Source organism: Microcaecilia unicolor, chromosome 10 (assembly GCF_901765095.1).
Source record: "Microcaecilia unicolor chromosome 10, aMicUni1.1, whole genome shotgun sequence".
NCBI lineage: Eukaryota > Metazoa > Chordata > Amphibia > Gymnophiona > Siphonopidae > Microcaecilia > Microcaecilia unicolor.
The window spans coordinates 18,929,441-18,954,483 of NC_044040.1; the positions used below are offsets into that span (position 1 = coordinate 18,929,441).

Consider the following 25,043-nt stretch of genomic DNA (forward strand, 5'->3'; position numbering starts at 1 on the left):
GCCAACAACGCACCGCCCAAGGGGAAGCCAAGTGCAAGGACACAGGGGACCAGTAAAACAAACATGTCTTCCAGAGAAAGGAAAATAAACACACTATCCCATACAAGGAGGTGGAGCAAAAGAGACTATAGAGCTAAATAAGAAGGTTGCCACGGAGTCGCCAGTACTTGGACTGCCATCATCGAGTAGGAGAGGAGCTGCTGGAAACCCCAGGTTCGCAAACACCAAAGCATGCCGCTGAGGCCCAAAACACCCACTCTTGAAAATGGAAACAGCGCCAAGGCTGAACTGGCAGGCGTGCAGAAAATGGGCTGGCATGAAAAGCATTCCCGCAGACGAACAGTAGCTGACAAGAGTCCGCCACCCACGCCGTAAACACTGATCTAGGTCTCTGAGGAGTGCAACCAAGAGCCCCCAGTCTGTCCGAACACAAATCAGATGCATAAAACCAGGACTGGATGACTCCTAGAGAGACCAGCAGACAAAAACGGGAACCCAGTAAGTGGCCCACCAGAACCATGATCAAGAACGGGAATGAGCAAAAATGCTCGGATTCCGAGGAAGAAAAAAAACAAAACCCAAAACACCTGCCTCACCAAAAGGCACAACAAGGAAATAAATCCCATTGCAATGAGGAAAAAAAAAATGCTTGTGGGAGACTCGGAGTGAAGCCAACGCATGCACAGAGCCTGCCAAAATACCACAACAAATAGGTAAGCAAAGAAAAATAACCGAGAAGCATTCTTTTGCCGTTCATCAACAGGAATAAGTAATAGCTTACCTGAGAGGCAGAGGCAACTCAGATATACTTGCCTCTACCAAAGAAAGAATCTCACAGGGCAGACTCCATGCCACAATTAACCTTCACCCCGATAGAAATAACAGCCAGGGGAGGTGGGGGGGAACCAGTAGTACCAATGGATATCACTCTAGTTGGTAGATGAGGGCCTCAGGAGCACCGAGTGTAATCTTAAAATACCCACACATGGGATACCAGCACACCCCTGGCTCCACTGTCATCCAAAAGCTGGGACAGGAGCTAAAGTCAGTCATCCAGAGCAGCTGCACAATTCCGTTCACCATCCACAAGGAGACGGAGAAAATACTGAGCATTCCAGGCTGCACAATACCAAGGGGCGGATCACTTGGAACTACTTTTATCTGTCTCCTTCCACTTATGAATGGACATAATCCATTGGTCTGGTATAGATGACAAGGAAAGCTTCATTCAAATCTTCTCCCCTCCAAGTCAGACATACACAATGAATTCCATGCTTTTCTGCTTATGATAAATACATATGAGCATGCACATGGGTAAACCCTTATTCGTTATTTTCCTACCTTTCTTGCTGCGCTGCAGGATTTCATTGGCTTCTTTCAGTGTGACATCCGCTGGTGCAACAACTAAGTCCTCTCGATTTGTCATTACCTGAGTGGGAGAAGGAGGCCATACATTTAAGTGAAGCTGCTTACCCGTGATGGGGCATCTCCACAGACAAGATAAACAGGACAAGTAGGTGACTTCTGGATAGCACTGACAAATGCCGTTTTTCCAAGCATGTAATTAGGATTCCGTACCTCTGTTCCTTTTCCAGAGTACCTGTCTATCCTAAAGATGCATCTACCTCAACTTGACAGGGAATGGATGGGACTGTGTGCCCGATTTATCCTGCTTTCTACAAGAACTCCTGTTAGTGAAAGCAAAGATTCTTATGTGCATTAACAAGTGGTCTGAATCAGCCATACAACTGAGAAAACTCCCAGAGATAGAGCTAATCTATATATATAAAAGGCACCACTGAAGCCTCCAGCCAGAAGTGTGAAGCGCCAGAGATATCCGCCAGAGATATCCGGTTTCCCCATGAGTGAAGGAAAACAGCACAGCAGCGAAATCCCAGGAAACAGTGAAGGACTCAGAGGGGGGAGGGGAGAGAGGGCAGGGACACACACACTCCCACATGCACACTCTGAAGAAAACCTTGCTAGCCCCCGTTTCATTTGCATCAGAAACGGTTTTTTTTTACTAGTATGGAATAAAAGGAAATTTTTAGGAAGTCTTGTGAAAACAAACAGATCCATCCTTATTTTGTGGCAACTGATGTGGACACATCAATTTAAAATTTTTAGAAGAACTGTCCAATGAACTCTTCCTTCTAGATATGTCGCCAAGACACAATGAAAGGTTAATGCAAGAACTGAAGATCAAGTGACAGTTTTACAATAATTTCCTGTAATAAACAATCATACCACCCATGATCAACTCATTCAAGTTTAGGTGATAGGTGATTTGCCCTTACAGGGAGCTAACACACTGCCTTTTCAAATCAGAAGGAAATACATGCCAAGAAACCAGTCAGACAAGTCAAGTTCTCTTGGATACCGTATCCTGCATTTGTTAGGATTACATGACTGTTAGGATGATTGTGATGCTGCTGTAATCTTTTGACATAACAGGCTAATGCTATCCTAAAACAGAGGTTGTATAATGCCCGTTTTTCTTTACTTGAATGTTGTTTGGAAAGAAAGTTGGTAAAACTATTGATTAAGATTGGAGAAGACTATGGAAAGAAATTTAGGTTGCATTCAGAGTACATGCTTTAAAAAACAAGTATGCAGAGCTACCTCACTTAATCTTTTTGCGTCTCTCTCTCTCCACAAAGCTCTCATTAGACTTTTGTAAATTCCGGACCGTGACGTGGGTCGGCATCACCCACTTGAGAGAATAAATAAGCCTGCTTCTCCTCGGAGAAAACTGTTTAGATTAGGACAGATATGTGAGGACTCATATCCTGCTGTTCATAGAATCCACACCTGCTACAGGCAAATTAACTTGGGTTTCTCTGAAGACAAGCCTTATATAGCAAGTCAGAGAGATCCAGTGTCTCTAACCTTTGAGTACAAATTCTCTTCTGTGCATAGAACGTCTTTCACCTTCTGTACACGTTTTCTCAAATGCTAGATACTCTTAAGCAGTTTAGCATCCTGGCTCCTATTGCCACAATCAAGGCTCAAGCAGTGGTACCAAATTATCAGGTTACTTTGGTTAACTTACTGCCACACTCATCAGTTACCAAAGCTGGGCAAGAAACTGATCCAATATCCTAAGAGAAATACTATGTATAGGGAGCTAGCTAGCTTTTGAACAAGGCCACGCATATCAATCAGCTATAGGGAGTCGAATAACTGTGAAAAAAAACTAGGCATTTATATGATAACAAACTTTCCCAGTATGGCCCAACATTTTTGGCATCTTTTCCAGGTGGTGTACTAGAATGTGCTTTTGACCATATTTGCTTTTTTCCCCTTTAAATTCAGATGCCAGTCGATGTGGGAATTCAACTACACTGACGCCTATACAGAACTTTGTCTCGTAATATCAAGTTTCCTGAAATATAGGTAGGAGAGCAACACTGAACATTTTGACTGTTTAATAATATTAAAACAGATTAAATGCATCTGTCCTGGGTTCTTTTTTTATCTTGCCATCATCTTCATGAACAGGATGGATGCTACATCTTCCAAAAATGAAATCACTTCTTACTGCTTCTGGAGAAATATTGAAGGAAAAGGCAAAGGATTCTTCCCTCCTAGATTCTTGTGGGGAGTTTTGCCAAGATTTATGTACAAGGTGGGATATTATTAGCTAAAAAGATTCACACATATTTTATCCTACAATTCACTGTCTAAGGAAGAAACAGACTTGAGAATCAGGCAACAGAACCAAGTTTCTGACTGCTGTTCATGCTTGCAAATGGCTCGTGTGAGGACATGGAGCCCTAAAACAACACTGAAGGAGATTTTTTTTTTTGTTACATTTGTACCCCGCACTTTCCCACTCATGGCAGGCTCAATGCGGCTTACATGGGGCAATGGAGGGTTAAGTGACTTGCCCAGAGTCACAAGGAGCTGCCTGTGCCTGAGGTGGGAATCGAACTAGATTCCTTGCTCATCCTTTCTAGTATGGGAAGTGAGTGAGGTATAAGGATAAAAATTACATATGTGGAAAGAAACTGCTCCTAATATATTAACAATCAATGGACCAGAAGAAAATCTGCCTCAGGAACAAATAGTTTCAGAATGGCAACTATTTCATCATCTTTATTTTTCTTGTACAGAACATATTTCTGCATAAGTCTGCCCTGCTCCGTGATTTCAGCTGCCATACCGAGAGTCTGAACAGAGAATGATGGCTTTTCAGATTTATAGAGCGCATGCTGTACCAAAGCATCTGCCTGATGCTGAAATCTATGTGGATATCTGTGCCGAGACAGAAAACCACCCGTGTGTCTAATCCCAATGCTTGCAGGTGTAAGGTCTTTTGGACTATTGCCTTTATGCTCCAATCTTTCAGACTTTTGCCTTGAAGCAGTCTCACATTCTCAGACGAGTGCCGCTTTCTAGCCTTGCTTGAATCTTTACGAGACTCCAACTCAGCTAATGTGCTTTAAATTTTGTTGCCGCTGCCTGCCCCTTTTTTGATCATTTTTTGTATACCATCTTGCTGCTTCTGTGAAGAGTGGCCAAACAAATTTTTTTTTTTTAAATAGCTCCGCCAGAAAAGAAAATAAAGACTCTTCAAAACAGAATAAGACAGAAGAGCTACCTGCTCGTTATAAGCCTGGGGAAAGCAAAAACTACTTCCTTTAAATTCCTTTCAATTGAATTAATTCTTTTAATTTTCTTTTACTTGATTTAATTCTTTAAAAAACAGCTGCCTATTAAAAGTGGCTGCCTCTCCCAAAGACGGTACACCTTTCCAGAGAAAGGGACGGCCCTTCCCTGCTAAGCCAGGGAGATGGGGAGGAAGGGGGGTGGACTCGAGACACCCGAGTTTAACACCCCAGAGGCTGTCAAAGAAAGAAAAGAAACCCTGTCAAGCCTCTAATTACGATTCCAGGCACAGAAGAAATATTATAAATATATCTGTAATATCTTATAGAGAAAAAGAGAGAGAGAGAGAGAGAGAGAGAGAGAAAGAGAGAGACTAATGGGCTCGCTTCCTACCTGCTGGGAGACTGAGAAAATACTGAGGCTAAGGTCACATGGCCAGGGCTCCTATTGGCTCTCTAGAGTCAGAGTTTTTTCTCAGTCTCCACCTGCTGGTAGGCGGGCACAACCCAACAGTCCAATCCTGGTCCGGTCCGGAGGGATGCTAAGGAATGTGCTTTAAATTTTGTTGCCGCTGCTGCCCCTTTTTTGATCATTTTTTGTATACCATCTTGCTGCTTCTGTGAAGAGTGGCCAAACAAATTTGACGGAACTAAGCCTATCGGAGCTGAAAGATTCAATAGTGCACTTGAGAAAGCCAGTTTAGTAATTTTATATCCCCTCTTCTTGCTTACATCCTGCCCCAAAGTGTTCATTTGTTACAAATGTTTGGGATGAGACCACAAAAGGTAAACACATCATGTGTATCTTCCAGAGTCATTGTCACCTCAAGAGCATTTTTAAACCCCAGTATTTTGACTTGTGTCAACAAATACACAGTTGCCCTGCTGTTCCTTTGGCCGATTCATGTACACTTAAACATTTATGCACTCAGTGTAGCTTAAAGATGGGCATCCTGTTATCGATCTGTCTTTTAAATGTTTTGTTTTCTTTAATGCATTCATGCTTCCTCTTTTTTAGTTGTTTATCCTCATTTCTTATTCATACATTTTTCAACTAAACACTATTCTACAGTAACACATGTAAGAGGCATAGGGCATAAATGCAAGTGGGTATATACATGAGCAAAGCATATGCGGTGCTCCCACGTAAGTGCGCATAGACAGTGGTGTCAATTATTTGCACCCTTGCAGCATATATGCAGTCACTGTTAACGCCAGGTCTATGGATGGTGTAACCGCAGGCATATAAATGTAAGGCATGCCAATAGCTTTCTACAATGGAATCTGGGCACACAGATGCCGGAGAATAGGCTCTCAACATGTAGCATCAAGGTGCCTAAATGGAGACAACCTACTTACAGAAGGGTCTCAATAGTACACAGAGAAATGCGGAGAGCTAAAGCGATGGAGCCTAAGCATGGAAAGCTTTAGACAGAAGTATTCTGGAAAGGGAGCAGACATGTACTCAAAAAATGTTTCCTGAGCTCTGATACAGCCCATGTCAGTGTCATCTGGATGGCAACACCCACTTGAATGGCTGATTCAATATGCACTATATCAATGAGCAGAGAGGATTTTAAAGATATTAATTGCTGCCCCCCCAAAAAAACAAACAAACACATACTTTCCATTAAACAACAAAAGAACAATTCCTACTTTGGAATAGTAGCTACAAATCAGAGTCAACATTACACTGTACCAATGGTGAAGTACAACCAACTCAATCAGAATGATAGAACTAGGCAACTTTACCCATCCTTACCTCACTTAGTTGCGTGGTGTAGTCTTTCTTTGAAAGAAAGTCTATGTCTCTTGATGTAACAATTCCCACCAGCTTGCTTCCCATCTTCCCTGTCTCCGTGATGGGGATCCCTGAAAATCCATGGCGGTTTTTGGCTTCAAAGACATCCCCTACTGTTTGACTTGGGCTCATAACCACGGGGTCAGTAATAAAACCTTGCTCAAATTTCTGCAGCGAAAGAACACCAAAAACAAAAAAAAAGAAGCAAATAGTAAAATGTGATCTTAGATCCAAATTGCCAGTGTTTATATTTCATGCATGATAGAAATACATAGTTATTATTCATGTGCTAAACTGAAAGCTTTGGGACCATATAGACTGCTAAGACTAATGTTCAATCACAAGAAACTTAATACCCTGCCTCTGCATGGCTGCCTACTTATTCATGTGCAACAGCAAGTGAAAATGCACCAATGAAAAATATATATTCAAGTCCTCCTTCCTATTTTTTTCCTTTCCCATGTTTTATAGTTTTTTTTCTTTATAGTTTTGGCCTTTAAAGCCACCTCTGTCCTCAAGACATCCGAGCTGTTTACCGGTACTAGAGGAATCGCACACGCACACACACATATGGACACAACTGTTCGATCTACTTTTAGAAGACTTGGATATAAACCAAAATGGATTATTTGTTATGCAAGTTACAGCATTTTACCCTTTAAAAATATTTTTGAAATACCTGGCATTTTGGGGGATAATTACTAAAATATGGTTTAAAAACATGTTACCCTCATGAATTTTATTCAATGTTCACTTAACACCCATGAGGGAGGAGATTCTAATTCAATTTGATCCGAACTATTTTGTACATGCAGATGCCAGTCACATTTCAATATTAGGATCCAAGCTAGACAATGGTTCAGTATTCCCACCGACCTATTGGCCATTTCATTATGGATGTGAGCAAAAAGACTGAAAACAACTCCACAGAGGTCCTCTAGATTAAAAAAACAACGAAAACAAAACAATCCTCTTACTACTACCTCTGGTTCCCAACTGTACAGACAAGATAGTATTTGTAGTAGAATGGTATTTGTTGCATTTGTATCCCACATTTTCCCACCCATTTGCAGGCTCAATATGGCTTGCATTGTTCCGTCATGGCAATCGCCATTTCCAGAGTGAGAGATACAAGTGGTATTACATTAGAGATTATGATTGACATAGTAGATTAAGCAGATCAAGTGGTATTGCATTGAAGTTCATTTGTGGTAGAGTGGACCTTGGTAGTTGAGTATAGAGAGTTGGGTTTTATCCAGTTCGGCTTGAGTTTCGTTGTCTGATATTTAGGATGGATCGTTGTGGTATGCCTCATTGAAGAGGCTGGTCTTCAGTAATCTCCGGAAGTTAGTTAGGTAACGAATTTTTTTCACGGCGAGTGGTAGTGCATTCCATAGCTGTGTGCTTAAGTAGGAGAAGCCGGATGCATATGTTAATTTGTATTTTAGTCCTTTGCAGCTGGGGTAGTGGAGATTCAGGAATGTGCGTGCTGATCTTTTGGTGTTCCTGGGTGGTAGGTCTATGAGGTCTGACATGTAGGCCGGGGCCTCTCCATAAATGATTTTATGAACTAGCGTGCAGATTTTGAACGTAATACATTCTTTAAGTGGGAGCCAGTGTAATTTTTCTCTTAGGGGTTTGGCACTTTCGAATTTCGTTTTTCCAAATACGAGTCTGGCTGCTGTGTTTTGGGCTGTTTGGAGCTTCTTGATGATTTGTTCTTTACATCCGGATCTACGTGACTTAGCACCATTGATTGTACCAGGCTGCGAAATATTTCCATTGGGAAGAAAGGTTTTGCTCTTTTGAGTTTCCACATTGATTGGAACATTTTCTTTGTTGTATTTTTCGCATGGCTTTCTAGTGTGAGATGTCGGTCAATTGTGACTCCAAGTATTTTTAGGCTATCCGAGATAGGAAAGGTATAGTTTGGGGCGTTTATAGTGGCGGGTTTGCTCGTATTGTGTTGTGATGAGAGGATGAGACATTGTGGTATGAGCACAACATACTCGCAGGGAAAGCCACTAGCTGCAGGGTAAGTTGTTCACACTTAAGGTTTTAGCAAACAGAATAAAAAGGCTACCGGACATTAGTCCATCTTATCTCTCAAGACAAGTAGATTGGTACATATCTACCCAGATGCTCAGACTTGCACATGAAGAATTGATTCAAGTATTCAGACAGAGAAATTTAAGCTAAAAAGACAGTATGGCTTCTCTTGAATGGAGCCTAGTCTCTGGCATGCACTGCCCATAGAAGACCACTAGAATTAACTAGCACCTAAAAAATAATCTTAAAACCTAACTTTTTCTAACAGAGCTTTCACAAGCTAGGTTTTAATATGGATTTTGCTATTTGGACTTGAAGATGGCTCATTATTGTTTACTGCACGTTATGGTAAATGTTTAATGTACGTATACATTTAAATTTTGAATACTTTATAAAAAAGTTACTGTAATTGTTTCATTCTGCCTTTGAGATATTTGATTGGAATAACTACTATAAATCTTCATACTGGATTTGCTGGGAAACAACAATCAAAACATGATCTAATCTAAGCTGATATTAGAAGTCACTAAGGAAATCTACTGTGGCAAGTTTTAATTTTTGAAAGGGCGACTATGGTATAATTTTATGTCTGTTTTTTACTTGCATGTGTTTTCAATCTTTAAGTACATCATATTTATACGGTAGATATATTCTTTTTGAGATATTACATTATTCATACCAGTTATGTTCTGCTTGAGGAAATTTTGTTTCATTTTATTTGACCTTTATAATGTACATGTATCCTGTTGGTAATATATACTACTTGGCATGTTTTATACAGTATCTTATACAGTAACCTTATTTTTCATATCTTGCTATTTTTGTTGTTTTCATGTGGTATTATCCTTATCCGATTTATATTTGTATTTCATTTTGTAGACACCTGAAGAAGGCACCTCGGCACCGAATCACAGCTGTGTAGAGTCATTTTTTGATGTTTACCCAATAAACTGTTTTCTCATTTCTACGTCTCTCACCGATTGGAAAGACACCTTCCCTCCTCCTCCGCTATACATTCACATACAAAGTTACAGACATAGTTAAAGAAATAAATCCTCTGTTTTGTCACAAGGAGACAGACCGACAACACACAGCAATGCTGGTAATTGACTCTGGGAAGCTTCCAGAGCCCCCAGGAATCTAAAATGTTGCACCCCTTCATAAACGGGTAGTATAAGGTAGTGGGCCCCACAGGCACAACATAACTTGCCACCCACATATGCAATACAAAAACTGTGCTTCCTGCCACGCTCTCCCCCACCCCCCCCACTCAAGCCTGCTTTGTGCTTTTTTTTCCCCCATTTTGATTTAACTTTTTTATTTATTTTATATTTAACTTTTGTAAAGTTCAACACTACTTTCCAAGCAATTCCACTTGTACAGAAAAGTGTTACAAAAAGAAATCATAGAAAGAACATTCTTAAAGAAAATTAAGCAACCACTCAAGTCCACAATATCAGGATCCAAGACCTAACTAGAGGAAAAATAAGAAAATATTGAAGGCAATAACACACCCCAGGTACATGGGCTAGATACTAATTAAATGAAGAGCACATCTTAATCTCCTGTAGCTCTCCTAGTTGCTAGAAAAGCTGGACAGGTGAGAAGGTTAAAAAATATATAACAGCTTTATATTTAATAATATATTTACATGGATACCTTAAAAAAAAAAAAAAAAGTTCCATTATTTGAAGAACTCCAGGTTTCAACAGTAGAAACTGCTTATGTCTACGTTGAGTATCTCTCGATACATCAGGAAAAATTTGGATCTTAAAGCCTAGAAACAAATTTTCTCCATTTTTAAAAAACAAACATTCTCAATAACCATTGTTTGTCAGGAGATAATGCCAACGAGTCTACTAATGTAGCCGCGGTGGCTACTTCTGAATCAGAGATATTCAATATAGCTGAAACATCTGAAAAAGCTTGTTGTTGCTCCTCTACTTTCCTTGGTAAATAATAAAACTTGTAAGAAAGGAGGAAATTTATCCTCCGACGTACCCAAAATTTCTTTCATACAACGCCATTTCCAGGGGTGTAACTGTAAAAAAAAAAACCCTTGGAAAGTTTAAGAAGCGAAGATTGTTAATCCTTGCAAAATTTTCAAGAGTCTCACATTTATTTCTCAAATTAGATATATCTTTAACAAATGAAGTCTGTAAGGTCTGAACATTGGAGAAATCCTTATTAATTTGATCCACAGGAGAAGACAATTCCTTCGCCTGTTTCAACTTTTCCTACTCTCAATTCTACTTTGGAAAGTCTCTGTGTAAGAACAGCAGTTTGTGAATACAAAGTCTTTCCCAGATCCGAAATTAGAAACCATAGGGAATCCAATGTTACCTCAGTAGACTTTTTTTTTTTTTTTTTTTAACAGGAAATTAGGCACAGACGCTATAAATGTAGACTCGGAGAATTCACCTGTCAGTTCCCGTTCCATAAGTCCTTGTTCCCCCGGTTCCATAAGTCCTTGTTCCCCCGGTCCCATAAGTCCTTGTTCCCCCGGTCCCATTCACTGCAAGGTTGTCTGCCTGAGAGGGACCCACCGAACCCTCTTCTACAAATTTCTCTTCGATGTAGTCGAGCCTCACTCAAACCAGCGCCCCATGTAACTCCCATAGATTGCACCATCGACTCAGGGAGTGGGGAACTTGACCCTTGTGGCTGCGGAGGAGGAGCTCTTCGGTAAGGGTTCAACGAGATTTCAAAACCAGGAGACGCCGTCACATCTTCTCTTACCGCCAGCATCTCCAGTGGGACCACTCCCGGCCTCTCTGCTAGCTCAGAACCTCTTAAATGTAGATCCATTGGACTGACAATGGGAGATTACAGATGGTGAGAGGCTCGAGCAGCCACCTTCCCTCGCTGTTTAGGCATTTCTTCAAGAGCAAATATCTGAGGTCAGCTGCACCTGAAGTACGTACGACCATCATGGATCATTTTGATTGAACTTTGATGCATAGCAGGGGAGGGGGAGAAGAAACAATAAAACAAAGAAATTTGCCATGCCAAGTGAAAGCTTGTAGCTTAATTATTGGGGCTTCAGAAGGATGGTCGCCTCCGGACTCAACCAGGGAAACACTAGTCAAGGGACTCTACTGCTGAGGTACAGGCAATGGACTGTGCTCTGGCGAGTCAGGCCTGTAATAAAGGATCCTGCTGCACCCAACTTTCACCACCTGCTGGAGGCAGAGAAATACCAATGCGTTCCAAGCTGCACCCTTCCTAATGCCGGTGATATAGTAGAGTTCAGTTTCTCTGTCTCCATCTGTTCATAAGGCAACATAACCCACTGTCTGGACTAGTCTAGCAGGTCTAGTTTAACATTTCTCACCATTTTTTCACAGATCACTTTATCACAAGAGTAAGACTCGAAGCTGGGTGGCTCTAAGACACAAGAGAGTAATTCTTTTTAAGCTTAAAAGCTACTTTAAAGACGCTTCCTGGAATATCGACCATGAATCTGTTGTCACTGTTCTGTACAAGCTACTTACCTTGACTCTGTGAACTTCATTGGCTTGAAACTCCGGAGTGCAGTTGTGATGGATGATTCCTATCCCACCCATCAACTGCAAAAGATAAAAGATAAGTATAAGGAATGCATTGTTTCTGGCTGCCTTCACCACTGTCTAAGCTTGCATAGCAAACTGAGTGTCATTTTTAATAGACAGGGCTTTAAAAACCATGCACTATGCAAGCCTCCTCACTCTGTAGCGCCCTGTTATTCTGGTACTGATAAACCTTTCTCCATCCAGCACATTGCTAGTGAGACTCTGTCCTGACCTACAGCAACTGCTTCTTATTCCAGCAGAAGGAAAAGAACAAGTACAAATGATCCTCAGCTGCACGGAAGAGAAAAACCAGACATCAATCAGGGTCTCAGATACTCCTACGCATGGCACTGCGTGTATTACATTAAAAATTTCACAAGCTTATCTTGCTTTCACTCTGCTAGTATATGAATATTTGTGGGGGTGTCTAATATACACTTCTGCCTCACTGGCATATATAGACCTGTTTCAAGTCACATGGTCATCCCTAAAATCAGACCACTATAGCACCACAGTACTGCCAAAATACCAATGGATTATTGCTAAAACACTAAGACCTTTTCCTATTTTACAGCATCTTTGCCCTGTTACTTACTGCCATAGCAATAGCCATGTCTGACTCTGTGACAGTATCCATAGGTGAGGAGATCAAAGGTGTCTTCAGGGTTATCTTCCGGGTCAAGGCAGAGGTCAAATCCTAAGCACAAAAGAGAAAGATTTTATTATCTTCAAATCCAGACTGGTATATTAGTCCTCCAGTACAGAACAGGAATTTCAGATACCATGAACCAGATAACCTGCACCAACACCTACAACAGGAGAAAAAGCAGACTCAAGGGATTACCCAGGGGTCAAAGCAGACACAGTCAGAGCTAACCTTCACAATGCTCATCATTTCCATCAGACTGAGGAGCACCAGAAGCACAAGGTAACCCTGGGGATAAGGCATCAAAGCCCTCAATTAGATGACCTGGAACCCATTCCCAAATTAAAAAAAAAAAAAAAGGGTGAAGACCTAGTAAACTGCAGTGGGGAGCACTGCTATTTCAGAGCCCCAAGACCATATAAAGCGAATATTCTCAGAGGACAGCAAGCTATATATTCTCACATGTGGGTTATGTCACCCGTGTCATCCAGTGCGGAGCATTAACAAACTCTAAATGTGTATGAGAACGCATGAGTGTCCTCCCGTCCACTGCTACAGCGTGATCAAACAGTTCAATACTCTAGCTAGAAAAAGAGGAGACGACTCCAAGGGGAGATGGGAGGGTTATGTGAGAATTTAAAATCTGCTGTCCTTGGAGAATACCTGCTACAGGTTCGCTTTCTCCGAGAACAAGCAGGCTAATATTCACACATGTGGGGAATCCCTTGCTACCAGGCTCACTGGAACAATCAATGACGAATTGGACTTCGAAACGGTGAGATCAAAAACAAATGAACCGGAAACCACATGCAAATTGTGGAAAGTGTAGCCTGGAACAGAATAAAAAATGGGCCTAGGTGGGTGGAGTTAGATTCGAGAACCAAAACCAATTCTGCAGCGCTGTCTGTCCAAATCGACTATCACATCGGGTATTGTGCTCAAGGAAGTAGTACGAAGTAAATGTATGGACTGCCTTGCAAATTTCTTCAATAGAGGCCCAGCATGAACTGAGCCACTAAGGGCTGTGTAGAGACAGGCTTATCGTCAAACATGCTGTTAATATGGATTAGAGCTAGAGTGTCCACTGGAATGGTGGTACAGAGATATTGGGTAATAAGATGGAAAAAAATAGGTACTGCCATAGGCATCTATTGAGATCTTTGCCTATAAAAGAGCAAACATTCAGACAGAAAAGTTAGAAGCTTCTTCAACTCTTGACCGACAGCGGAGCTCTGTACATTTGAACCCAGATCTTTGTATTGAACTGAAGACATTCTCTTGGTAAGAATAAATAAGATATTATTCATGAAAACTATCTTTGTCTTTATTATATGCACTCTTTCCTTATCATCTGCTATACACAAATAAGCCACACACACTGAACCACAGACTAGATTAAAACATATATGTATATGTGGGAACATAAATGGCCCAGAGTACACCTAGATCCAGAAAGACAGAAAGCAGTGGTCATGGGGATCAGGTTTGAACTGCGGCAGCTGATGCCTCCCCAGAACAGACCCCCACGGGGTAACCCTGAAGGTTAGGGAAACAATTCAAACGCTTTTGGATGAGTTAACGCTCTTTACCCCTCCGTGTAGAGGGGTCAATAAGGGGTCTAAAAGAGGTCGAATTAAAACAATGCTTATGATGAGAACTGACTGCACTAAGATGAACCCTGACAGAGTTGGCCTTGAGACCTGACTCAGAGGTGGAGGTATTCAAGAAGCAATGGTGAAGGGCACAGAACAGAATCGGGGGACCTGCCCGCGAATCAGTTGGCAACTTCTATCATTTGAAAGACTAACACCTCTTGGTAGAGTCTTTTCTGGAAGCTTAAAAAAAAAACCTGAAAACACCTTCAGGAAGAGGCAAGGCAGTAAATTCTAAGCTCAGAACATTAAGAAGAAAGGCATCCGACTCTAGTCTGTCGTGGGCAAGAAGCCTAGAGAGAGCTACTACAGCTTCTGCCATCAGCAGAGGAAGAAAAGCTTTCACTTGTCACGTGTCAGCCATTTTTAAAGAACAATGCAGCAACAGAGGGGTCAGCGCCGGCAGAAGCAGGAAAGACTGGGGATCTTTCCTACCCTGAAGACTCCACTAGACCACCAGGGCGGCTTCAAGTAGGTGCCGGGAGGGCCCCCTGCGGCTCAGAGGAAGGGAGGCAAGGAGACAGATCACGGCAATGGCTGAGAGCGGGAGGGAGCGCCGCAGGGCCCTGTGCGACTGCTCCTATTGTCCCTGCCTAAGACCAGCCCTGGCATCAAGGGAGACTCAGTGCCAACAAGGACAACGTGGAATCAGCATGTGTCCTCGGGGCCGGATGCGAAGTTGACTGATGCTTGGGGTCCTGCAAAGCAGGCTGCATCGAGATAGTTAAGGTCGCACTCAATGCTGGGGAACCTCCCCCACATCTAAACCAGAGAAAGCAGCCATACAGACACTCGATGCCAGTACAACACACAACTGTGATTCTGCCACTGAAATAGTCAATGTCGGAATCGACGACAGCCGAGTTCTTGTCCTCATATAAAGACAAAGAACACAGGCACAGGGGAGATGATCAGGCCCTAGACACTGCGTACACAAAGAATGTGTAGCGTTGCCTGAAACAGTTGTACCGGTCATAGTACTGAAAACTGCCAGCGGCTAAATGGAAAAAAAAAAAACTGTATGGTACCAAACACTACAGAGAAAACGAGGGAACAAAGCCTTTTTGATTCAGAGCCAAAGCTACTCAACACAGAAAAGGAAAAAAATTGTGTTTGTTGATTTTTTTTTTTTTTTTTTTTAAATAAAAACGCAAATCTCATGCAGAAAAAAACAGAAAAATCAAGAGGAAAAATTGCTCAAAAAGACAAATGCACCAGACGCTATGAGAAGCGTGACAGGCATCCACTCCTCACGGCAGATGGAAAACAAATTGTTGATCCCGTGCTCTAGTGGTGAATGGGTTGGCACACGTGCATGTGCAATAGGGGCACTGCGTGTGCTCTTAAAGTCATTTAGAGCTTTTTAATGCTCCACACTGATGACATGAGTGATGTCACCTACATTTGAGCATATTAGCCTTCTTGTCCTCAGAGCAAAGTAACTAACATTCATTTGACCACCCAATGCATACATTACTCACCAAGCTTTAGAAAAGCTTCTGCTATAAGAACTATGAACTGCAAGTTCTTCAAGAAGGGAATTTTCATAAAGTCCATGACATTACAGAAGCATTAAAACTGTTTATGCTCATTTCTAGCACTTCTGCTTTTTCCAGATGTGATTACTTGAAGCTCCACGATATGAGAAGAAAATCGAGTTACATGCCTGTAGCAGGTGTTCTTTGTTGACAGCAAGATTAAATCTGTAAAAGTGAGTGACTACAAATGATGGAGCCAGCACGGAACCCCCCCCAAAGTCTGAGGAGCCACAAATACAGCTTAGTCTGTAGAAACTTTGCCTAATACAACCATGCATATGCATCACCACTATGTTGTGGTCTCTCGAGTTCTTAAACAGTTTATTTTGTAAGATGGGAGAGAGTGAAAACTTGCATCCTACTGTCCATATATAACACTTGACACAGGCAGGTAACTTGGTTTCTCCAAGGTCAAGCAGGACAGAAAGACGTCATAAGCAGGACTATAGGTTAACCAAAGGAGAAATACAGTAAAGACTGCTGACAGGAGGAAAAAAAAAAAAAGACGCAAAGTTGAATTGACTGTTTTCAGGATATATTTGAAGAGTTCTGTTTACATTTTTCATGTGGCTTTATATCCTTTTTATACACTACTACTACTACTACTATTTAGCATTTCTATAGCGCTACAAGGCGTACGCAGCGCTGCACAAACATAGAAGAAAGACAGACCCTGCTCAAAGAGCTTACAATCTAATAGACAAAAAATAAAGTAAGCAAATCAAATCAATTAATGTGTACAGGAAGGAGGAGAGGAGGGTAGGTGGAGGCGAGTGGTTACAAGTGTACTACTACTATTTAGCATTTCTATGACGCTACTGTTTACAAGCATCTTGTTCTATACTGTATTTATTTTCAACTTTTCAATAAAAAGATCTAAAAAAAAAAAAAAAGCTGAAAAGAGCTCGTGTCCACCAAAAACGAAAAGAGAAACAAAAGACTGAGTTTGGAGGAGAGGAGCTGGATTCTAAACCTTAAAAAGACATTTGACTGAACCAACTATCCAAACATATGGCTGTGTCAGCAATCCCTTTCCAAACAATTAGATGAGAAAGTACTGGGTCTAGAGAGAGGAATGGCCAGCATGGAAAAAAAGAAAAATAAGGTAATAGTGCCTCCACGCAAGTCTCTGGGGGAAACCTCATTTAGGGGGTCATTTACAAAGGAGTGCTAGCATTTCTAGCAGGCGCTAACCATATAGGCACCCATAATATTCTTATGGGCATCTACCTGGTTAGCATGCGCTAAAAAATGCTAGCACACTTTTGTAAAAGGGGCCCTTAGGGTGCTGTGTATAATTCTGAAAACTGCACCTTCAAAAGAATATAAACAGATACAAATGATCCAGAGGTTGGCTACTAAAATGGTCTGTGATCTTTATCAAAGTATATGGGGACAAAAATCAAAAAGTATAAGAAAAGCAGGAAATGTGAGATTTCTTCATGAAATAAATGCACAGGAAGCAGGCTTCTCCATTGAAAGGGAACTCTGGACCAAGGGAGAATAAGTGAAGGTGAAAGGGGACAGACTTGAGAGTAATCTAAGGAAAAACATCTTTACAGAAATGAATGATAGATGTACAATGTGGTCATGCTTTTCACACCAAGACTTGGAATGATCCACTAAGCTCAGGTCTGCTTGGCATTAGTGAAGGAAATACAAATTTGCCATCCAATTAGATATCATGCTTTTTGCAACAGAAAGGAGACATTAGGTCTTATGTGCTAATTTGCTTTTTTTTTTCCAGTCCCTCTAGACCGGAACAGATGGGTTATGCACTCCTACTAGCAGATGGAGACCGAGAACAAACTGAACTTCAAGTAAGCCTATAAGTGGGCTATGCAGTCCCCAGAAAGCCAGTCTGTAAAGCAGACGATTCCCAAGAAAAGGAATGAAAGGAGAAAACACTCATGCCATTACTCCCCTCTCACCTCCACCACCTTGATTCCTTGACCACGAGTGTTTAAGCTGCTGCCACCTAAAACTGGAACACACCAGTCTAGCCCCAACCACCTCCTACAAGGCTGGGATGGGAACTCGTGTCACAAAAGAATTGGCATATTAAGAGATGCAAAAAAAAAAAAAAACAAAAGTCTTATTTTTGTCAAATGAGTGCTGGGAAACCAGGCCCAACCAACCAGCCCTTTACCACCCAGGCAAAACAAATACAGGAAAAAGATACATGGACCCCCGCAGACAACCAACCAACTATGGGTGGGCTCTGTGCTTGTCTAGAGGGACTAAAGAAAAGCAAATTAGCAGGTAAGACTCAATTTCTCCTTCCATAGCATCCCACTAGACTGGAACAGATGGGAAATACCAGAGCAGTGACTACTATGGGTGGAAGCCCCTAAGCCCTGCAGTCAGCACACTTCTCCCAAACTGCACACCTTGCCGGGAATGCACATCCAGTCAATAAGTAAAAGAATGAAGTAGACCAAGCCTGCCACTCTACAAATTCCCAGCAGTGAAAACATGGAATGTTCCGCCAAAGCTCAAAAAGGTGGGAATAGGCTGCTTCCTAAGCAAATAGGAAGAGGCCACCGCCTCCTTCACCCAATAAAAGATAGTAGCCTTAGACACAGCCTCACCTTTCCATGAAACACCTAACACCACAGACGATCCAGACGTTGAAACTCCTGAGTCACCTGTAAATACCGACAGAGAACCCTGAGGACATCCAGACAGTGTTAAGTGCTTCTGCTCCTTTGAGCCAGCCCGGTCACCCAACACCGGCAGAGAAACTGACCGATTCAAATGAAAAGACAAGACCACCTTAGGGAGGAAGGAAGGGGCCACACCAAGAACCACCTTGTCCTTAAACAGCTGGAGGAAAGGCTCCCTGCAGCACAACAGAGCCTGCAAATCCAAAACGTGCAGCCCAGAAGACAGGACTCGACAAGCACAGAACAACAAAAAAAAACCTCCGCACAGACCAATGCAAGTAGGCAAACACAGCGGTGACACAAAAGATGATGTCGAAAAAACATCCAACTGACTCAAAGAGGTCACATCAGAAGTTTTATTCAAAAATATGCAATGGACAAGCTCTAGCTGCTTAGGGTCCACGTGGGGAACAGATTCACAATAGCGTCTCCAGCTTAGTAGACTAGCCATCGTTGGTCGGGGGGAAATGAAGCTGTGGCAACTGTGGACATTAATAGACCATCTAATATAAGCTAAGTACTTTGCCATTCATCTTGAGCTTTATTCATGCAGATGAAGAGTCAGTAGAGCCGGTCCCTGTTCATTTGTGACTCTGGGGTGGTTTTTTGCCCATGATGAAGAGTGGATCCTCTTAAGACCAAGTGATTGGTCAACGGGATCAACAGGTTGCTTGTGGTAGCGTTTTTGACCCAGGAACTTTGAGGCTTCCACCCTCCCATCAGTCACGAGTGACACAGATTTTGCTAACACTGCATGTTAGCACATCATTCCCTTTTTACAGTACATAAGTACATAAGTATTGCCATACTGGGAAAGACCAAAGGTCCATCGAGCCCAGCATCCTGTTTCCAACAGTGGCCAATCCAGGTCACAAATACCTGGCAAGATCCCAAAAATGTACAAAACATTTTATACTGCTTATCCCAGAAATAGTGGATTTTCCCCAAGTCCATTTAATAACGGTCTATGGACTTTTCCTTTAGGAAGCCATCCAAACCTTTTTAAAATTCCGCTAAGCTAACCGCCTTTACCACATTCTCTGGCAACGAATTGCAGAGTTTAATTACACGTTGAGTGAAGAAAACTTCTCTCTGATTCGTTTTAAATTTACTACATTGTAGCTTCATCGCATGACCCGTAGTCCTAGTGCAATGAGAGTTGTGATTTATAGTACAAGTGTTTCAATAGCCACTCCCACCACCATTTTATATTGCATTTAGAGGTTCTTTTCTAGGACATACTGTCTGGAAAAAAAGCGGAAGTGAAATCAAATAGCTGGATTTTAACAAAATATCCTGACTGGAAACTCAGGGTCCTTGGAAGACACCAACACTGGGTTGAGCGCAAAAGAAAGAAAACAAATTGGCAAAAAAACCTAGAACACTACTAGAAGCAGGACTTCATGAGAAAACCTACAAAAAGGCATTTTAACCAACAAAAGCATGTCTTGGCACAGGTTCTGGTGACACGTGACTCACCTTGGGCAAGTTGCTTAACCCTCCACTGCCCAGTTTGATATTAAGTCCTCTAGAGAAAGGGAAATACCTACTTGTAACTGAATGTGACTCATCTTGAGCTATTACTTAAAAGGTGCAAGCTGTAAACAAAAAAAATTACAAAACATATATGTGACATTGCCGAAGGGTTAGAAGGTAAAGTTTGCCTTTTTGCGGATGATACTAAGCTTTGTAACAGAGTGGACACCCAGGAGGGAGTGGAAAACATGAAAAAGGATCTGCAGAAGCTAGAAGAATGGTCTAAGGTTTGGCAATTAAAATTCAATGCGAAGAAATGGTAAGTGATGCACTTGGGGAGTAAAAATCCATGGGAGACGTATGTGTTAGGCGGTTAGAGTCTGATATGTACAGACGGGGAGAGGGATCTTGGGGTGATAGTATCTGAGGATCTGAAGGCGACAAAAACAGTGTGACAAGGCGGTGGCCGTAGCTAGAAGGTTGCTAGGCTGTATAGAGAGGTGTGACCAACAGAAGAAAGGAGGTGTTGATGCCACTGTATAATGAGGCCCCCACCTGGAATATTGTGTTCAGTTTTGGAGGCCGTATCTTGCTAAGGATGTAAAAAGAATTGAAGTGGTGCAAAGAAAAGCTACGAGAATGGTATGGGATTTGCATTACAAGATGTATGAGGAGAGACTTGCTGACGTGAACATATATACCCTGGAGGAAAGGAGAAACAGGGGTGATATGATACAGACGTTCAAACATTTGAAAGGTATTAAGCTGCAAACCTTTTCCGGAGATGGGAAGGCGGTAGAACTAGAGGACATGAAATGAAATTGAAGGGGGGCAGACTCAAGAAAAATGTCAGGAAGTATTTTTTCACAGAGAGCGTGGCGGATACTTGGAATGCCCTCCCGCGGGAGGTGGTGGAGATGAAAACGGTAACAGAATTCAAAAATGTGTGAGATAAACAAAGGAATCCTGTTCAGAAGAAATGGATCCTCAGAAGCTTAGTGGAGATTGGGTGGCAGAGCCGGTAGAGGAAGGTGGGGCTAGTGCTGGGTCTACTGTCTGTGCCCTGAAAATGGCAGATACAAATCAAGGTCAGGTATACACATAAAGTAGCACATATGAGTTTATCTTGTTGGGCAGACTGGATGGAGCATACAGGTCTTTCTCTGTCGTCATCTACTGGGAGCCATATTTTCAAAGCACTGAATTGATTTGCACTTTTCTGACCACTAACAAGTCAGTTATGACCCATGAACTGCATAGCTAAAATAGGCTCAAACTTAAAAATGCCTGAAAGCTGCATCTTTCTGTGCTTTCTGCTGAGAATTCGAGGTCATACCAGCAAGGAGTGCTCTTCCCCTCCCCTGACAGAAATGGTGCCACTGACTCTAGCTGAGAAAGGACACAAAGAATATGTAAACAGTTTGAGAGAGAAGAAATATGGAGGTTGTTAGACAAAACAAAGATAAGGTCCTGGGTCTTGGGAAGATTCCTGTAGCAAAATGGCGACTACAATCTCCTGTGAAAGAAATCTTGGACTTCTGTTTTTCATAAACATTTAGATATTGTGTTCTGTATTCCATAAGATTCAGATAGTATTTTTCCATTTTATGTAAACAATAAAGTAAGACAGAAAATAGCTGAAATTGCAAGGTTGTATGATTTGGGAGGGAATTTCCATTGTGCAAAAGAGTATACAAGTGGCTGCTGTGTGGTATTTAGACAGAGGCTGAGATGATCAACTGAGTGACTCTTTACCACAGTGGTCTCTCTAGCAGGGGAGCGCAGCTACTGGTATACCCTTGACCGAAGAACGGTACTTCTTCTATCGGGAGGTCATCCTCTTCTACCGAGCGCACAGCTTCGGGAGGGACGAACATGGAGCGGTGAGGGAGGAAGGGGACACCCGCCTAGCCAGCCAGATCAGCCGAATCAACCCTAGCAATCAATGGGGTGACAGATGTCGCAGCCAGATCGCCCTCACATCCCTCTAATAACAAATTGTTATTTGTTACTGACTGATTGCTTTGTTGTTACCTAATTTGGTAAGTAATAAAGACTTTCCTCTTTGAAGGAAGATAGTCTGTGTCTTCTCTGCTTTCTCTGTCCACTGTATCTTGGGGTGGGTATAAGGAGGCAGAAACGCTATTTGCCCTACAAGGACAAATGGTATATTTCCTATGGTAAGTAGAAATATATCAGAGAAGGAATTCCCATATATTATAGCCCTTCCCTGAGACTAGGTAGTTATCAGAGGGGACCTGATGGAAACAATTCCTAGCAGACCTCACGGAGTACCTGAACTATATGCTACAAAACGGACTCTTCCCAAAAGGACAAAGGAAATATTTTATTCACCCCTATACCCAAAGATGCAAAGAAAAGCACAAGCGATCTAACCAATTACCGCCCAGTAGCATCCATCCCTCTAATAACCAAATTAACGGAAGGCATGGTGACCAACCAACTTACAGACTACTTAAATAAATTCTCCATACTGCACAATTCCCAATCAGGATTCCGATCTAACCACAGCACCGAAACAGTACTAGTTACTCTATGACTAAATTCAAACAATTGATCGCAATCGGTTATAACATACTTCTTCTACAATTCGATATGTCCAGTGCCTTCGATATGGTCATGAAATACTACTACACATCCTTGAATACTTCGGAATTGGAGGCTACGTCCTCAAGTGGTTTAAAGGCTTCCTAACCTCACGATCTTACCAAGTGATAACTAATTCGACCACCTCAAACACATCTGAATGTGGGGTTCCCCAAGGATCCCCCCTCTCGCCAACTCTCTTCAACCTAATGATGACACTATTGGCCCAACTACTATCCAACCAAAACCTAAATCCATACATATACACATACGATGTAACGATTTACATCCCGTTTAAACATGACTTCATGGAAATTACCAAAGACATCAACCAAGGTTCCCAAATCATGCACTCTTGGGCGGATGCATTTCAACTGAAACTTAACGCAGAAAAAACGCAGTGTCTCATTCTTACCTCGCAACATAATACGAACAATTTCACTACCATAAACACACCAGAACTATCCCTTCCCCTTTCGGACACCCTGAAGATTCTTGGAGTCACCATCGATCGACATCTTACTCTTGAAATTCATGCAAAAAATACAACTACGAAGATGTTTTACTCAATGTGGAAACTAAAAAGAGTAAGACCTTTCTTCCCAAGAACCATCTTTCGCAACCTGGTACAGTCTACAGTACTTAGTCACTTAGATTACTGCAATGAGATTACTGCGATGCACTATATGCTAGATGTAAAGAACAAATCATGAAGAAACTTCAAACCGCCTAGAACACCGCAGCAAGACTTATATTTGGAAAACAAGATATGAAAGCGCTAAACCCCTAAGAGAGAAACTACACTGGCTTCCACTTAAGGAACGCATCGCATTCAAGGTATGCTCCTTAGTTCATAAAATCATTCATGGAGATGCCCCAGCCTACATGCTAGACCTGGTAGACCTACCACCCAGAAATGCTAAAAGGTCATCCCGCACGTTCCTTAATCTTCACTTCCCCAGTTGTAAAGGCCTAAAATACAAACTAACGCATGCGTCAAACTTTTCTTACATAAGCACACAGTTATGGAATGAACTGCCGTGCAACATAAAAACTACTTATGAACCAACTAACTTTCGCAAATCCCTGAAGACCCACCTCTTCAACAAGGCATACCAACTAGATCAGCAACAATAAATGTATTACCTCACCTTATCTACTATCTGCACTGCTATTGCTTATATCTGCTTATTTAACTTTCGCTTACACTATTATTTATGACATCCCCAACTACCTACTATAAGCACTGTTTTCTACTTATACAACACTAACTGCTTTCTACTAATCCATTTTCTACCAATAACGACACATTGTAAGCCACATTGAGCCTGCAAAGAGGTGGGAAAATGTGGGATACAAATGCAATAAATAAATAAAATAAATAAGACCTGGACTCCACTATAAACAGCACTTAGATTTGCAAAGTTATATACTAACTTATGGAAGTCTTAGTGCTTTGAAAATGAGCACCATAGTGAATGTTATGTGTTATTTTTAAATTGCTGACAAAAAAAAAAGGATCAAAAAATACTGAACTTCAGACCAAGAATTATAAAATAGGAACGTCTTATTAGTAAGAAATGGACCTGCAAATTAGTCTTTTTTTTGTGCTAGATATGGATAGCTTCTTTTTAATTCCAGCAATAATCAAAATACAGCATATGAACTTTGATGTCCTGAGGTTGAGTTTCGTTTTCATTTTTTGATTTGTCGTCTTAACCCTGTGGGGACCATTTTTTTTTGTTTGTTTGTTTGTATTCATACACTTCCACTTGAAGCCTTTCACCAAGCCAAATCATCCAGACTGACTGGTCTTTAAACACTCTTGCTTCCATTCCTTTCTCTGTTCAAAACTAACCAAATTTCTTTCTTCTCTGGTGCTTGCAACGTACTCTTTCACAAAAAGAAAAAATGTACTCAATTTCTGAGCAGAGCACCAGAGTAAGTCTTACATGTACAAGAACAAGCAGCTCCCACCCCTTTACAGCTTACAGTAGAGCTTAGTTATCAACACCTTTTCATCCTTATCACACCTGTCACACTTCAACTTTTCATTCTTATTTCACCAAGTATATGAAGAGCAGTGTAGATTTATTTATTTGGATTTTGCTCACACCTTTTTCAGTAGTAGCTCAAGGTGAGTTAGATTCAGGTACTCTGGATATTTCTCTGTCCCAGGAGGGCTCACAATCTAAGTTTATATCTGAGGCAATGGAGGGTTAAGTGACTTGCTCAAGATCACAAGGGGCAGCAGTGGGATTTGAACCAGCCACCTCTGGATTCCAAGACCGGGGTTCTAACCACTAGGCCACTCCTCCACTCATATTACATATATTACAATGATATCAGATAAGAAGGACAACCTGCCTAGTAAATCTTCTTTTTTTTTTAAAGTTATTTTAGTACTCTACAGCGAGAATTCTCAACTTAGTCCTCAGGGCACATCA

General features: G+C 41.6%; 1 protein-coding gene across 1 annotated transcript in view; it reads right to left on the reverse strand.

Annotated features, from left to right (window-relative positions):
• Positions 1–25,043, reverse strand: part of IMPDH1 (inosine monophosphate dehydrogenase 1) — a 143,125-nt gene that overhangs the window by 58,691 nt on the left and 59,391 nt on the right. Inside the window, exons 4-7 of the mRNA XM_030215972.1 lie at positions 12,607–12,708; positions 11,955–12,029; positions 6,373–6,579; positions 1,342–1,429 (exon numbers count right to left, since the gene is read on the reverse strand). Of these exons, the coding sequence (XP_030071832.1) occupies positions 1,342–1,429; positions 6,373–6,579; positions 11,955–12,029; positions 12,607–12,708 (472 nt within the window). The remainder of the gene's footprint in view (positions 1–1,341; positions 1,430–6,372; positions 6,580–11,954; positions 12,030–12,606; positions 12,709–25,043) is intronic.